The 17,363-nt window shown below is 41.9% G+C and overlaps 1 protein-coding gene across 1 annotated transcript; it reads right to left on the bottom strand.

The window, feature by feature from the left end:
- Positions 1-3,775: 3,775 nt before the first annotated feature.
- LOC308082409 (adenosylhomocysteinase B) lies at positions 3,776-15,389 on the bottom strand. Its single transcript, XM_080424147.1, has 11 exons — positions 15,225-15,389; positions 11,390-11,580; positions 10,615-10,690; positions 10,235-10,387; positions 7,442-7,554; positions 6,943-7,150; positions 6,722-6,809; positions 6,404-6,521; positions 5,394-5,516; positions 4,953-5,024; positions 3,776-4,691 (listed from the first exon to the last, which is right to left on the bottom strand). The coding sequence occupies exons 1-11, from the start codon at positions 15,250-15,252 to the stop codon at positions 4,560-4,562; spliced, it is 1,302 nt and encodes a 433-aa protein (XP_080280273.1). The 5' UTR covers positions 15,253-15,389; the 3' UTR covers positions 3,776-4,559.
- Positions 15,390-17,363: the final 1,974 nt, after the last annotated feature.

The raw sequence follows: 17,363 nt of genomic DNA, 5'->3' as shown, positions 1-17,363 counted from the left end.
AACCACTGGTGTGGAGGAGCAGGACTACAGTGCCATCTAGTGGTGAGACACCGAAGGACAACCAGGAGAGTTTCTTCTCCACCATTTCAATAAAAAGTTCATTATGATTAATTACTTGCTCAATTGATCTCTGTTTTCCCTTCTCCCAAAGTCTCTGTCTCAAGCTTCGTCCTATAATGGTGTCACGTCGTGTGCGTGTCACGTCACAAGCACACAACACAACATTGTGATTGACGCATGTCTGCTCGCAGGTCTTCATCAGAATGCTTCAATAGCAATACTCTCTGACAAGGATACATCTAAATCCTAAGAGTATATATATATATATATATATATATATATATATATATATATATATATATTATATATATATATATATGCTTCACTCATGGAAAAGGTTTTCTGTTTAACTTGTTAATCCGGGCATTATATACAAACGTCTGGGTAGCACAGACCAAGGTTTTGCCAAAATCCCCCAATATGCTTCTGTTGGTATTCGCTCTCGTTTTGAGCGACCTGCCAGCACACACCTGGGAGTGCAGTTCCCACCGCCGACTCGTTCGGATATGCGGTTGGGCAGAACCACCGAATCGACCGACATACATGTCCATATGGACATATCTCTGCTGTCCGGCAGGAACCAGATAACAGGAAATGAAAAAAAGTTAGGAGGTTTTGTTCATCATTGATAAGAACAGCTGAATGGAACTCCAAGCTCACAATGAGGTTGGAGGTCAAAAGGGGGTGGAGCCTGGAGTCAGAAAAAACAGCTAACTCCGGTGGACTTCGCTGGTTTAGCAAAAAGTTTGAGGATCCAATGGAGTTAGCTGGTTTTGTCAGAAGCGCTTTTTAATACTTTTCATTGGTTCAATATTTTTTTTACCAACACACATACGTAAAGGGTGTTCAATGGCCCTGATTTATGGAAACAAATGCAAAAGCGTCAAAATGGAGTTTTTTGCCGGACAGCAAGGATATGGATATTCAGTTGTCCAGAACCACCGATCCAACCAATATGAAACAAATATTCCCATACAGTATATGGGCATGCCAATATACAGGGTATGGACTATGGGCATATACTAATGACATCAGGGATCTCCATATATGGGCCTAAAAGAGACACAGGTAGACGTGAACAACAGGTACTCTGACAAAGCCCCTGACACTATGACTCAGACATATTGGTCTGATCGGCGGTGCCACATAGGTGTGAGGGCCGCACAGCAGCTCGTACCTAAAGGACGACTTCAGCCATTTTCAACCCATCTTCATGTAATTGGTCTTCGCTATTGCTCATTATAATCTCTCTGTGGACGGTTCAGAAATCCGCCTACCAGTGACATCATCAATGGGGAATCCAAGTTAATAGGAACGGCTGGCTTTCTATTCCTAAAAAGTTAGCATTCTATAATGGAAGCGATAATTGTTCTTGCGTTAATGAAAATCGAAATAAAAACATTGAAATATGCTCAACGATGATGTCACTATTAGGTGGATTTCTGAACTGTCCACAGCCCTCCTATGAGACACAGACTGAGTAGAAAGACATTGTACCATATTATCATGAGCATTAGTGAGGACCAATTATATGACGATGGTTCAAAAATGGGTGAAGACTGAAGACGTCCTTTAATTTAAAATGTCTTTAGTATGCTCCTTTTATACTATGATCAAAGTCAGATAAAAGTGGTCCTGCCCTTCTCTCGTGGGGGAGAAACTGTGCCTTCAGATAAGAAAGAAAGCACTAAAGCAGCACAGACAATTTTATTAAAGGTGCTAAGTACAAAGAGACAGGCTAACATTTCAATGTCAAACCATCTTCACCAGAGTCAGGTCAAGGTGGTATAATGAAAAGCTTGCCAACAGGTGTGTGACAGGGGCAGTCCATTCAATCAGCCAAAATGTCTGTATTCAACCAATAACAGAGGTGTAAATGCAGTGTTCTGGCAAGAGCCTTACACAGATGGAAGGACTGTGCCTCAGTGCTTGCATTGGCTTATTTTTGCAAACCATTTCAACCTCTGCAATTGCACATTGTTCTGTAAAACTGTTCATGGTTAAATCTTGCCAAGCTTTACGCTTCTCTGTACCCGTTATGCTGCTGCTAACACTTTGGAGCAGTATTCCCCACTTGTCCTTTACAGCAGTGGTTGAAGCTTTTTAAGTACCCCCTATAACAGAGTGTACAACTACAAATGGAACCAAATGGACCAGAAGCAGGGCCGTGCAGAGACCACTGGAGGGGCAGATACTCAAAGATCAGAAAAGGGCAGTGGTGGAAAAAGTACTCACATTTTTTATTTAGTAAAATACTGCAATGTAGAAATACTCTGTTACAAGTAAAAACAAATCTAAATTTACTTGAGTAAAAGTACAAAAGTATTGGTATCAAAATGTACTTAAAGTACCAAAAGTAAAAGTATTCATTATCCAATTTCACGAGTTTGCAAATGTATAAAATATAAAAAGCTTTTGAAAATAGCAGATATACAAGCTCACAATGCACCTCATCGCAACGCATTGTGAGCTTGTTGATCGGCTATATTCAAATGGCCGAAATGTATATAGGGCTGGTGGTTAATGTATGTTTTGTAATAATCAAACCTATCTAATCTGACCTGTGTGGCAGTAGTGAGTTGGCACCGTGATGGTGTGGCTAAGTAAAAAAAAAAAAAAAAAAGTAGTGTCTGTCCCGTGGATTCTTTTCCATTATACCTCTATGATTATTTAACATATTGGCCAAAAAGTGTATTTTAGACAGGGGGGGGGGGGGGGGGGGGGGTGGGTTGGGCTCAGAGTGCTCCCACTTAGTAGAGTTGGCTTTCAACTCCATAAAAGTCTTTGTTTTGGTGAGTAGCGAAAGTGTATCTTATTTTTACTCCCGACGACAGGTTATGTAGCCTGTGGTGCGGTCGTATTGGCTCATCGGTACCATAGCCTTAAGGAGAGAGGAACTCTACTGTCTAGGCTATGGACCAGAGCTACTGGATAACTATACTTCTGGACCTCTACCACAATGAGCAAGCACATGCGATTGATATGGGCACATTTCCTACTGATGACTCAACCAGGTAAACCAGTACAGTTTCCCTTGAAATTCGAACTCTCATTTCTGTGGAAGTTCTTGACATCCGACTTCCAAGTAACTGACAACATTGATCCGTCATCATACATCATACTGTTTCTAAACTAGTGGTCGATAAAATAAAATATAATACAAATATTCACTTTCCTACATTATTAAATGCATGGTCAGGTACCACATGCAATACCTTCACGGACCACCAGTTGAAAACCCATGGTCTAAAGTCAGGTTGCTGCTACACTGCGCATGTTGACTCGCATGCAAAGACTGCTACAAAAATGGAACAGAGCCTTAATTTGTATCATTGGTAACACCTGTAACCCACTGACTTGAGGCAATTTGAGCATTTATATTGGAGGTTTTTTTTTTGGAGTTCAGGTTTTTCACATGGCTATAAAATTCAAGTTTGAAATGCAGCACTTGTAAGCATATTTTCCCAGGTGTATTTATACGCCAATGTGTGAAAATGTAATGTCTTGTACAGTATTACGACAAACAATTAAAAAAAAGTAGAATAATCGCTTTTAAAAAAATCTAAGTATCATGTCGTCGACGAGTACAGTATGTGCAGTGACTCCTGAGCTAAACAACCAAAATTCAACCCCATTTCCAACCAACCGGCACCATATTTCTTAATTCACCATCATCACATCGACACTCAAGTCATCAATGATTCCAGCCTCACAATTTTGGTTTCTTTATCCTTTTTTATTTTTACATGACATAACCGTTTATCATGTTAGCCATCTGCACCTCATTCCGTTTTGAACCCGACCACGGAAGAACGTGACAGGCCAGAGTTCAGCTGAACGACAACACAAAACCATTACACATGTTCTACCATGTTCCTGTCTGTTCAAGTTCAAGTCTTACAAAAAGGAAATGAACAGATCAGAGAGAGAGAAACAGTCCTTTTAAAGCCAGGCAAAAACAAATGTGCTTTGGTAGAGTCCTTTGGCAGCAGTGATGTGTTGTAATTAAGACATTGAGATGAGACTATACCAGCACTTTGGGTTTGTTACCTACCATCTGCAAGGCTCGAGACAGGGGGAACTGGACTACAAAAGCCATCAGGCAGCGTTTAAAAAAAAATGATATTGCTTAAATCAGAAGGAATGACGACAAAGAGCAACCAGGAGATGCAAACAGCAGCACTTGGTGCCACAGTCAAGCCTGATTTATACTCAAGTTGTGTGGCGGTGTCACGCATTGAGCTCACAACGCAGCGACGCGTTGTGAGCTTGTATATCGTCTATTCATGGTGCGGGGCACTGCAAGCAACTTAATTACAAATCAGGGGCCAGACATCAGCGAGAAGAACAGAGGAAAACATCAGCAAATACAAACAACAGAATCACAACTTCAGACTCCCAAAAACAAAACTGATTTTAAGTTTTAACCTGAAACCTTACACAAGAGTGGTACAGTATGTCTCCAAACATAAACACTCTCCCCCAACACCCAGCCAGGTTTAGTAGCGGTAGTGGTCGGGTTTGAAGGGTCCCTCGCGAGGCAGACCCAGGTACTTGGCCTGTTTATCTGACAGTTTGGTCAACTTCACATCCAGCTTGTCAAGATGAGCTGCTGCTACCTCCTCATCCAACTAGAGAGAGACATGTGGAGGGAAGGGGAAGAGATGGAGGGATGCAGAGAGAGAGAAAGAGCAGTAGTGTTTTAGATGAGTGAATATATAAAGGGTGGAGATATACATAGTGAGGGTGGGAGGTAAACTGAGGGAAACCTCTAAAGCCTACCATATTACTTATTCCATTTGAAATGATTAGAGAGAATGAAAACCAGCACTGCCCTGCCCTTAAAAACATTTATTTCTACAGGAAGTGATGCGTGTGGCGTGACCACTGACCTTCTTGGGCAGGAAGTAGACTCCCAGCGGGTACTTGTCTGTGTTCTGCCACAGCTCGATCTGAGCGAGCACCTGGGGACAAATAAAGATAGTTCTAATCAAATGTTACCTGTACAGGTGTATGAGACATAGAAACAATTATCCTGTCCCCATTGTGGGCATGTGATAGGCGTTTCTTTAATTTTTTCAATAGCAAACAAAAACAAAAAAAAAAATACAGATATACAAGGTCTACACATTCTGTTGGAAAACTTTAACACTTTGAGGGACCACTGCTGACAAGTGCCGCATGGCCCCTGCCTGCCGATCTTCCTGTAGGTGAATTAACCTAAACATAACCTACAGCTAAAAACAGCCCCTTTAAATTCCTCACTTCCCTGGGTTTTCCCTCATCTTTCAGTCCTGTGAGGACAATCATATCAACACACACACACACAGTACCTGGTTGGTGAAGGAGTTACTCATGACGAATGATGGATGTCCCATGGCACAGCCCAGGTTGACCAGTCTGCCCTCAGCCAACACGATGATGTGACGACCGCTCTTCATCCGGTAACGGTCAACCTGCACACGACACAATAGACAACTTACTCTAAAACTGTGATTCAACCTTTTCTGGATCAGGGCCCACTTCAAAATCTCAATAGTGTCCACAGGCCACCATTCTGACCACTTAACACAGCAGCCGCATGCATTTTCAGAGCATGTTTATTTGTGTTCCGGCTTGGCTCAATGGAACTAACATGAAGGTCCTATTTATCTGCATCACAACGAAAACTCATTTTTACTCAAGTTGTAAAGACAAGATTCTTTTATTTTTTTATACGATTTTGTTTTAAATTAGTCATATTATCATTGAAATATTAAGTGTTTTGCCAATTAGTTGGGGGCCCACTTACATTCACAGCCCAAAGGTTGAGAACCACTGTGCCAAATGTTAACAAACTGATGGAGAAACAGAACTAGTCCATACCCGTCATTTCCACCCACCGTCCATCTGACTATCCGACCACAGTTCTCGAGGACTGTTTACAAAAGCAAATAAACAGCTTAAATTTGGGAAAAGTTAAAAATTGGCTTCGTCACTCTCTTCACATGGTAATGTGTCCAGAGGTTTATTCATTTTATAGTAGAATTATGGTTGTACACAGGTCACTGTCAATGGACCAGAGAATGAATTGGCAGCAGTTCTTCACACTGTCCACTGGAGGGCAGAGAAGTATTGTATCATCCCAAGGTGGAAATTACTTTTCTGCATTCACCCAGCAGATGGGTTTGTCAAAGTCTCCCTGAGCAAGACACTTCATCCCCACTCATTTAAGCACATTGGATGGGTGCACCAATCGGTTATAATAACTGCCCCAAAAGCAAGACAGACGTCTTCCAAAACCTAAGTTCTGTCCTGGGTCACAGGTTCAAGAATAAAACCGTGAGTGAGTGAGTGACAGTACCTGTGCTTTGATGTTAATCTTCTCAGCACAGTTATCGTTCAGCCAGGCCATGTCGATCTCACAGTCAAAATGTCCGATGTTACAGACAATGGCGTCATCCTTCATTTGGCTGAAGTGACTGCAGGACACACACAGACACACGCACGCTCTAGTAATACAGTATATAGGTGATGTGAGTCTCTAATGCTTAATTTATACTCCGTTATACAAAGGTGTAGCATGCTGAAAATAGTTTATCTACAAGCTCACAACACGTCGCATTGTGAGCCTTTAGATCTGATATTTTCAGCTTGCGACACAGTCTAAATGAGGCCTTACTTTCCCAAGATGATGTCCTCACATCCTGTAGTTGTCACAAAAATGTTACCCTCCTTACAGGCCTCCTCCATAGTGGTCACCTCATAACCTGAGACACACACACACACACACACACACACACACACACAAAGAATGATGAGACAAAGCAACCAGGACCGTGGGAGGGAGAGAGAAAGAGACAGAAAAAGGTCATCAATGGGGTACACAAACACACACAATACCTTCCATGGCCGCCTGCAGGGCGTTGATGGGGTCAACCTCTGTGACAATGACGCGGGCTCCGAAGCCCCTCAGTGCCTGAACGCAGCCCTTCCCCACATCTCCGTACCCAGCTACCACTGCAACCTTCCCCGCAATCATCACATCAGTCGCACGCTTGATACCGTCAATCAGAGACTCCCTACAACCGTACAGGTTGTCAAATTTACTCTAAGAGAGAGAGAGAGAGACAGACATACAGGTTGTCAAAGTTAAGTGAAAAGCAGCAGGAGTTTTTCCACAATGGTCAGTCCACCTAATTTTATGATCCGAGAGAGAGACAGTATAATAGAGACAGACAGGAGGAAAGTTGAGAGGGAGACAGTGTAGGAGTGACAGACAGTTGGAAAACTGAGACAGTGTAGCAGAGACCGAACACGAAAACTGAGAGGAAGACGGTGTAGGACAGATAAGAGACAATGAGACTAACAATAAGACAATAGTTTGACATGGAGTGGTTACCTTTGTGACGGAGTCGTTGACATTGATGGCTGGAATCTTGAGTTCTCCCTTCTTCATCATTTTGTACAGGTTATGAACACCTGTAGTGGTCTCCTCCGACACGCCACGGATACCTGCAGAGAACAGCATAATTCCAATGTAGGTATTTAGCAGACTTAAGGTGGCTACATACTTCACAGAGAGTCCAACCCATTTTCTTTTGGATTGGTGGAACTGAAAAAAAAACAATTGCCATTACATTCTGCCATTGAACTGTGAGTTCTGAAGGCTAGACCCCGCCCGTCAGCGCTGGTAGCGGTGGGTTTTAATCCTTGTGATAGGATGCATTTATGGTCCCTCATCACAGGGGTTTCTAACTCCTGGAGGGTGGCTTGTGTTGTGAGACTACTGCCACAGAGCATACAGGCAGACACAGACAGGAGAGATGCAACCACTCGGAGCTTGCCTACGGCAGCTTGTTTGTGAAGGCTTCATTACATATTAGACATCAAATATGCCACGTAGTTGCACAATACATAAAAAACGTTGATATAAATATATTATAACGTTTATATAATATATCATTGCTTACAGTCGAGCCCTACAGTCAGCTCTGTCTCTCTAATAGGGCTGTCAACTTTTCTCAGAAATGATATTCGAATATTGGTCTTAACACATTGAATGCCAAAAACGGTCCGGACCGTTTTTGAGGATCCAAACGAGAAGTGCCGAAAACGGTCCGGACCGTTTTTGACCCAATTCTATTTTTATACATGTGGGCCACGTGGGGCGCTAAAACGAAACTTTGACATCACCCAAGGAGTTTCTGAGAAGAAGAGGCTGGATCTGGCTCCATGTCAAAAATCCTTCCGGTCAGCGTTTTCAATGTTAACTCCTTGACTAAAAGCTTAATATCTCCATTTCTTTTTAACGTGGTGGAAACGAGCCGTTTTCGATCGGCGATCACGCTGCAATGGAGGATCGCGTTAGAAATATTATTGTTCCAGGCGTTAGTCGGGACCCTCCGCCGTCTCGCACGCACGCTTTGTTTACATGCACTTCCGCGTCGGGGCTTCTACAGCACGAAACGTATAACGCAAGTGGATGGAAGAAATGCAGGCACTCAACGTATAATATTTTAATAAACCTCTGGCACCCAATGTGTTAAAATGTGCAGATATTCGAATATTATGATTATGATTATAAAAAAAGAAGAAAATCTATTTTTCTTTTTGACAGAAACAGTACAAAAAACAATGTATCAAGTGCTCGGATCCAATAAAACATATATTTTGTTTGTATAACTACATTGTTTTTTGTATTGTCCCTGTCAAATATATATATATATTTTTTTTTTATTCGAATATTAATTTTCATATTCGAATATACATATTTTCCCAATATTCGAATATCGAATATTCGTTTGGCAGCCCTACTCTACAACAGGGACATGTCAATCTGTTAAAATCAAATTGGAGCACCACCATCACAAACACCAAATCACACACCAGGGTTCCATGAGGGGGGTTCTAAATGGACCCTTACAAGTCTGTGAGGAGGGCGTCCTTGAAATTAAAAAGAAAAGTTTGAGAACCACTGCTCTATATGATGTTAGTCTAATGGTAAATGACTCCATGCTCCAACACACTTGGATGTGAGCGTTTGAGTGAGACATGCACATCAGTGTGCGGGTCTGTCTCTATCTGCGAGTCCTCCATGTGTTTGAGGGGGTTCCAGTGTACATAGACCCTACACATACTGTATGCCTCTTCATGACACAGCGAGAACACACAGGTTAATGTGCATTTCCAGACATTTAACCACTTAAACGTAAATACTCTGTAAACGTGACTTTTGGCTCTGTACTTAGTCTGCTATTTTTTCCCCTCTACACCAAATCTCTTCACTGAAAATAGCCGATCTACAAGCTCACAACACATCGCACGTTATGAGCTTGTAAATCTGCCATTTTCAGCAAATGTTACCCCTTCAATAAATATGCTACGGTTCAAATCAAGACAAAAAAAAAACCCAGAAAGACATGCCATCTCCGGTTTACTTAGTAGTGGCCGCCTTTTTAGGAGACCGGAAGGAGGTTTGAGTCCATTATTTCCAATCGAATAGCGAATGTGTGAGCACAGCATCTGACCATTCTTTAGCCCCATGGCCACTGAACTAAAATGGCTTTTTTTCAGAGGGACAAATCAGGAGAAAATCTACTTTATTATCGACCTTTCTGTCCCAGCAACACACTCTCGCATGAGACGTTCGCGAGATCAGACGGCACCCACTTAGGAAACCATTTGTAGGATTTGTGTACCATTTCGCTTTTAGTGGCTCCAATTGGGACGGTGCACCTTTAATAATTGAATATATATTTTGTTCAAGTGGTGAATGTAAAATAAATGTTCCCATCAGCTATCACACAAACATTTGGCGCACCCCCCCCCCCTGTAGTAACTCTGAGGACCCCCTAGGGCTCCCGGACCCCTTGTTGAAGACAGGATGGATAGAGGATTGTATTATCACAGGTGTAATGTAACAATCCAATGTAGACACGAGCAACATGGTAGTACAACAACGCTATATATGCTCCTGGAGCTACACGTCTGTATGTGGTCTATCCGTTTAATTTGTCATGTCATGGACAAAATACTACACTACCCACAATCCTAAAGTATAGCAGCATGTTTCTGATTGGTGGAGTTCGGAGAACAGCTCCGGTAACATCTGCAGCCTTCAGGCAGAGACTGTCAGGCACCCGTTTCTGTGGACCTGCGCACGCACGTTTGACAGTGTGTCTGTGTTTATTACCTGCCAGTAGTTTAGGATACTTGGTGTGCACCATGTTTGTGAGGTCTCCTCCATCATCCAGGATCAAGTTGAGAGGCTGGCCGTCTCTGAAGTAGATGGTCTGCTCTATACACCACACATACTCCTCATCCGTCATCCCCTTCCACGCATACACTGCACACATAGGAGAGGGAGAACCAGACAGAGAATGGAGGGATGAGGATTGTTACTATTGTTCTGCTAAATAAATACCGTACATATTTGGTGTGAGTGGCGACTCTTTTCTTGTTGATTGACGTCGGTGGCACCTCTGAAGAACTAGCATTCATAGCACCTCTTCGAAATCAGTGATGTGTCCTAACAGACGCATGCATGCATGCACACACACAGTATGAGAGTACCTGGGACGCCAGTCTTGGCGATGGCAGAGGCAGCATGATCTTGAGTTGAGAAGATATTACAGCTGGACCACTGGACCTATATACACACACACACACACACACACACACACAAATCAGAATCACAGAATCAACCATCTAATTTAAACTCTGGAGTAACCGATGTTAGAGTATAAATTTGGTGTAACCACATGAACCCTAGCGTCACTGTTCCGAGCATGTCATATTAGACGAACATTCTGGAAAAAAATTGTAGATCTACAAACTCACTATGTGTTGTTGTGAGCTTGTATTTTTTAAGATTTTTGCAAACTTTTGAAAATGTTCACATGTAATGAAATGCGCAAAATAAAAAAATCATCGGCTACATAATTGCCAATTTGATGGCGCCAAAAAAGTTAAATAATGGCCCATATATTGACTAGACCAATATATCGGTTTAGCTCCAATATTAGGTTCCATATCTCCATAATAAATTATTTGATTTGCCAGTTTAACCACTTAAACCCTATATGTACATTGCTCTACATCAGATAGCAAAAACAGCTGATTTACAAGCTCATTCAGAACATATCACAACTTGACGCTTTGTGACCTTTTAGATGAGCTGTGTTTGCCAAATGTTAATACATTTTTGCTGAATGTTAGCCTATTTTGACATGCACAGAATAGGTTCATGTGGTTCATGAACTGTAATTTCATTCAGAACAATCTGCTGATATTGAATCATTATTTTACAACAGCCACCAAACTACTTCCACCATCACACACACAGTACCTCAGCTCCCAGGGCAGTGAGGGTCTCGATGAGCACGGCAGTCTGCAGGGTCATGTGCAGACAGCCGGCGATCCGAGCTCCCTTCAGCGGCTTGGACGTTCCGTACTTCTCCCTCATCTTCATCAGACCTGGCATCTCATTCTCTGCAATGTCGATGGACTTACGCCCCCACTCAGCCAGGCTGATGTCAGCTACGGGGAGAGAGAGAGAGTCAAGACCATTAGCATTTCTGACTGACCATACAGACCAAAAAAGCTCTTATCTACTACAAAGGGTAACCCAGATCAGAACCTGAAATGTTACAGAATCCATGAAGTTCTGTAATTGTTTAAGTTTCCATTCTTCAAAAAAGAAAAACTCTTAAACTCAGTAGATCTGCTATTTTTGGCATTTTAGAGAAATCTTGAAAGTATAAGTTCTGAGTTCTGGATTCCAAGAACCCCGAATAAGTGCCACCTCCTGAGCAGGGCCCAGATTAGGTTCTGAGAACCTTATCTGGAACCGAGCCGCAGCGTTTGGAAACCAGAACCCGTGAAATACGTCTGTGTAAATAAGATAGTAGGACAGACAGACAGAATTAAATATCATCGTTTCATCTGTTATCTGTATGGGCCCCAGGTGAGAGTGAGGTTGAGTCCCTACAGAACATTGAATTACTTTAGAGGATAAACAACACAGACACAGTAGGAAAGGGGGGCGAAGAGCCTCGTCGCAATTATTTAATGGCATTTTTTTTTTGCATAATCCATTTCCATCCGTTTCCTTTCATCTGTATTTAAAAAAAACACAGCTTGATGAAATTACACCGTCATTATTTCTACATGGTAGTCCACACTCTCTGGCATACCGCTTTTGCATTTAGGGCAACATTTTTATTTGTATTTTTAAATGTTCAGACATTTTCAAAGTAAAACTTATAGGACTCGTTTTGGCTGTAGTAGCTACATTTATTTTGATTATTGATACCAGTCACTCTGACTCACTCAGTCATTTATTTGGACATTTGTTTGTTTACAAACCCTAAATAGCAAAGAGAAATGCAATTTGTTCCAATTCTCAATGCCAAAAACTAAATTAAATAATGAATCCCACTTTGTATGAAGATTAATGGTCAACTAAAAGACAGACAAATTATGAACAGCCTTCAATCTCCAACTGCTGCCCTTACATCATTCCCTTCAGCCAGTTGTGTACACTCTGCAGTAGCAGACAGTGAGAGCAAATACACATTGCGTGCATGTGTGTCATGCGGGTGAGTGCACACACATTAACACACAGGTTAGCCAACCGCACTGAACCGGCGTTAACCTGAACGACTAAACAGGGACTGGATCAGGGAAGCCAAACGTCAGGTCAGTGAGGTCAATATGAGACTGACAGAGTTACCGCCCTCGTGCTCTGTAGCTAAAAGCAACACATAGCTAGTGCTACTACATACATGAATACATGGAACATTAAAACTACATGCATGAATACATGGAACATAAAGGGAATAGAAGGGCAGGGATAATCCTAGAAGGGACTTAAAATTGTCATTTTTGTTTGTCTGCAAAGAAAGGATAAAACTGCAGCCTCTTGCGATTTGCAAAGTACAGTTACAGTAATATTGCAATTCTGTTTCTTTTGAGGATTCATGCAACCCTAAGACCTCTAGGGCCATCATTGTCTATGTGTGCTATGCGCTGCAGAGAAACAAGGGAATGATAAACTGCTTATAGTAAATATGTGGCACGAATGAATGATCCTGCACTCGACCTGTTTAACACCGCTAGAGTTGAACTGTGACACAGTGAGAGTAGCCAGTGACAGGGACACATGTAGACTTTGGCCTCCCAGTGATCTCTTTAGCCTTTACTCTGATACACTGGAAAAACTAGTAAACTACCCATTACTCAGAACGGACAGACTGGATGCTGATCCGGGTTGATCCAGCTGATACATGTTGATCATGAGCTGGAGTCACCCCATTGTTCCAACTGTTTCATTTGTCTTATATTCCAGTCATCTATTTTAACAAAAAGGTAATGGAAATGTAACAGGCGAAGTCATTTCATTTTTTTTTCATCATAAGTACAATGCCATTCCTCAAAGATGTATAGTCATAGTTGTAGATGGATGGCAATTCTCTGATCAATTATCTCAATAATGGAAGGCATCAATTCTAACAGACAGTACATCCTCACGTAGCCCTCATCCATCACTGTTACTCCAGGACTAAGTCACATAGCATTGACCTCTAGGACTAGGCGAATACGGTAATTTTAACCCAGTGGTTCTCAAAGTGGGGTCCGGGTACCCCAAGGATTCCTTGAGGGGGTTGCAGGGGGTCCACAGCTAAATGTGTTAATATAGCATCAAAATCAGTGTATTCTACAATCGTTCACATTCGGCTAAGAAACAAGCGTTTATTTTTTATTTATTTATTTGTTGACAGCTTGTGCAGAATTTCCCATTCAAAACTTGCTTTTCTTCACTGCCTGGACACTGCTTCTGAATGGGAGCGTGTTTGTGTGAAATTTGGCACAGGCTGTACAAATTCAATTTAAAACAGCCGTTTCACAGCAAAATATCATTTCACCACCCAATGTTTACTACAGATATCCCTAGACATCCTGTCAATTCTTTCAAATGTGTGATACGTTGTAAAGAATAAATACAACTTTTTCTCCCAGCCCCCCACAGTCCTGGATGGAAACCCTATGTGACAAAGTCCCGCAGCTACAGAGATGGTTGAGGGCACATATGGAGCTAATCCTCACGGTTTACTGTACATATTTTTATGTTTGATTACTACTCGTTTATATGATGTTTTTGCATAGTATTGTATGTTTGTCCGTCATTAAATGTTTCAATGAATTGAATACAAAGGACCCCAATGGAAACAAGCCATAGTGCATCCCTTTGTATAGAGCTGTACTTTCTGTGCTTGTTTTGCAAACTGTTAATAAAGTAATCAATCAATTTAACACAGCAATGCAAAGAGGCAAATTATTGCAGTGTTTTCTATCAAATTCTTCTGAATAGAATGCCTATGCTAAAGTTGCAATCTGAGAACCCATGGGAAAAAAAGGGGAAAAAAGGGAAAAGTTTTCCTTTGAATTTGCTGCTGGCTGCAAATCTGTCTTGAGAGATTACTAAAGTTGAAACTAAGAAATTAAGACTTTTTAATTCCTAGAGATCACATACAAATTAAAAAAAAACTGTTTAAACAATAACCAGTATTGAGTATTTGGATTAGTACACCACGTGCTCTTGCAGTGTGTCTGTACAGTCTGGTACATTGTATTATTTGCACACTTGAGTGGCTGCCTGTGCCCGTCAGTCTTGAAAAGGAAAAAAAAAACAGTCGCAAAGCCTGATGGGAATTGTAGTTTCCAAAACAAGCATTAGTCATTACAACGCAACGGATCTCCGTGCCCAAATACACTACATTGACCAATATCCTCTTATTTCCTTTTTAAGATGAGATTTGCAGGAGCGGTTTGATTCATTCTTTTACAGATAACTTTATTAAACGATAAGGGGTTTAAACCGACTTGAATCCGTCCCTAATTGGACAATATTATGTTTTACAACGATAACAAACCATAAACCAACAAAGAGGGGACATTGATATAATAACACCGCTCCTCCTTCACCACGTGCTTGCGTGCAAGCAACACGAGCGTTTCGCTTTCGGCCAAAAAGAACAGATCTACAAGCAATCGAAGCATCGCAAGGCGACATGTCGATTGCTTGTAGATCTGTTCTTTGTCGCCAACACAGACAACCGTCGCAACTATGGGTTTAATATGTGCAAGTGCAACCTGCTCGCATGGAGGGATTTCATACTGACCGACTTTGAAGGGCAGTTTCTCGGACATGGTTGGTTCTTGGGTGGTTTCTGTAGTATTGGTGCTGGTTCTGCAGTGCGGGTCCGGTGCGGGAAGGAGAGGAAAAGGAAGGAGGGAAGCGGCTGTGTGTGTACAGTGCCTGGGCTAAAGAGGGAGGAACGCTCACATGTCAACTCGCTTTATTCTAAAACCCGGCACCGCTCTGTCTGCGTCCCATGGTCCGGAGGGACGGCCTCCTGCTCCTGCGCCCTGTGATTGGCTCGTTGTTTTTGGTTGAACTTGGGAGTTCAGAATTTGGACAGATCTTCTTTTTTTTCTTTTCCTTTTTATTCTAATTTGTTTCAGACTTTTTTTTTCAAAAATTGTGAAAATAACACAACACAGCTCCCAAAATAAGCTATAAAAAAGAAGAGGAAAAGTATAATATTCTATAGGGCTTAATTGTTTAACGTAAAACTCCTCACAAACAATTCACTGTAGTTTATTTGATTCATATAAACTTCATACAGAAAATACAAGAATTGATAGCTACATGCTGTTCAAATCACTAAATAAATATTTATTTATTTATCATTAAAATATGGAAAATGAGTATTCAATAATGTTATTTAGAACTGTGAAATTGTTCCATCATTTAATTTTGCCATTTCTTATGCTTTCAATGCCAGCGGTTTCCCTGACAATCAAGTAGCCAATCAAAGCGCACTCATCCCTCCGGACGATGGGACAAAGCTGCCTCGCATAACGTGTGTTTTTTTATAGAATAATTCATGAGCTGGTGTTGTCAAATAATGCTTATTGGCTGACAGAGTCCCTGCCCCGTATGAGATGGAAGCGATTGGTGAAGGCGGGACAGGGGTGGGGAGGGTCAGCCAATGACAAGGCGATATGTAGGGGGGGGGTGAATGAGATCGTGTGTGGGGGTGTGGGGGTGTGTGTGTGTGTGTGTGTGTGTGTGTGTGTGTGTGTGTGTGTGTGTGTGTGTGTGTGTGTGTGTGTGTGTGTGTGTGTGTGTGTGTGTGTGTGTGTGTGTGTGTGTGTGACTGTGTGTGTGTGTGTGTGTGCGCGCGCGTGTGAGATCTCCCAGTTGTAGTTAGAACAACTGTTATCCAGCCTTGGAAAGCACTTCTGCAAATTTTTTAGTTTGAGTTTATTAAATATTGTGTTTCATGTCATGTGTGTTTATTGTGTGAGTGTTTGAGTTTATTAACTAGTGTGTTTAATGTATTGTGTGTTTTCTGGTGAAGGTATGTTTAAAGGTGGCTGTCCCCAGCTGTGTCTAGTTCACTCCAGGTAAAGTCAGAGGCAACAAGTCTACTGGAAGTGAAACATGCCCTTTGTAAAGCATTGTGCGTGCGTGGGTGCATGCGTGTGTGTGTGTGTGTGTGTGTGGGTGGTGTGTGAGAGACCGAGAGAGAGAGAGCGTATGCTCAGTCGGCACGTGTCCACCATGGAAGTGGGTCTCCTTTTTTTCAAAATTACATAATGATAATGGATACTTAAGAGTCAAATTCAACTTTGCAGCAGCGATAATTCAACTTTGCAGCAGCGATAATAGTAATAAACAAATAATAAAGAATAGCTGCAATACAATAATAAAGAATATTAAAGAGTAGCAGCAAGAAAGATAATAACAGTATGTACATTGGGTAAACATTGCTCATGCATTGGTCAGAGTACACTTGAGGTTCTCAAAAGTGCTGTGTGCATGGTTCCCACAATTGTAAATTATTTTTGATGATCCTGAGGTTTCTTCTTTTTTAGGGGGGGGGGGGGGGTCTCATGCCTTACTGTGTGTCTAAAGACAGGGGCTGTTGTTTGTTTAATTAGTTGTGGGCCTGTAAATCCCTTTGAGACTCTAGCACTGATTAAGGCCTACCCTACACCAATCAACTTGATTTGATTGTATGTGCACCGCAGCACCTGTCCTGCATGCATGTGTGTGTGTGCGTGCGTGCGTGCGTGCGTGTTGGTGGATTAGCCACCTACTTAAGGATGAGCTTATCTTACTAAAGCCAAGGTCCCATATTAGATGAGAGGAGAGTCTCAGGAGGGGAACATACCTACGGTATGTTCCCAGGGTCCTATGTTCCACAGGGCGTGTGGTGTGGAGGGAGTGCTCGTTTTGTTTCATGTGATAA

The sequence above is a fragment of the Gymnoscopelus braueri genome (assembly GCF_963280865.1).
Source record: "Gymnoscopelus braueri genome assembly, chromosome: 3".
Taxonomy (NCBI): Eukaryota; Metazoa; Chordata; class Actinopteri; order Myctophiformes; family Myctophidae; genus Gymnoscopelus; species Gymnoscopelus braueri.
The sequence above is the reverse complement of the archived record's forward strand: the minus strand, read 5'-3'. Positions and strand labels throughout refer to the sequence as shown.

Bases quoted from the DNA above. Each gene is read 5' to 3' on its own strand.
- LOC308082409 (XM_080424147.1), bottom strand. From the start codon at position 15,252: ATGTCCGAGAAACTGCCCTTCAAAGTCG. The intron at 11,581-15,224 runs GTCAGTATGAAA...CTCTCCCCGTAG, and splicing joins GAAACTGCCCTTCAAAGTCG to CTGACATCAGCCTGGCTGAG. The intron at 6,522-6,721 runs GTAAGGCCTCAT...TGTGTCCTGCAG, and splicing joins GAGGACATCATCTTGGGAAA to TCACTTCAGCCAAATGAAGG.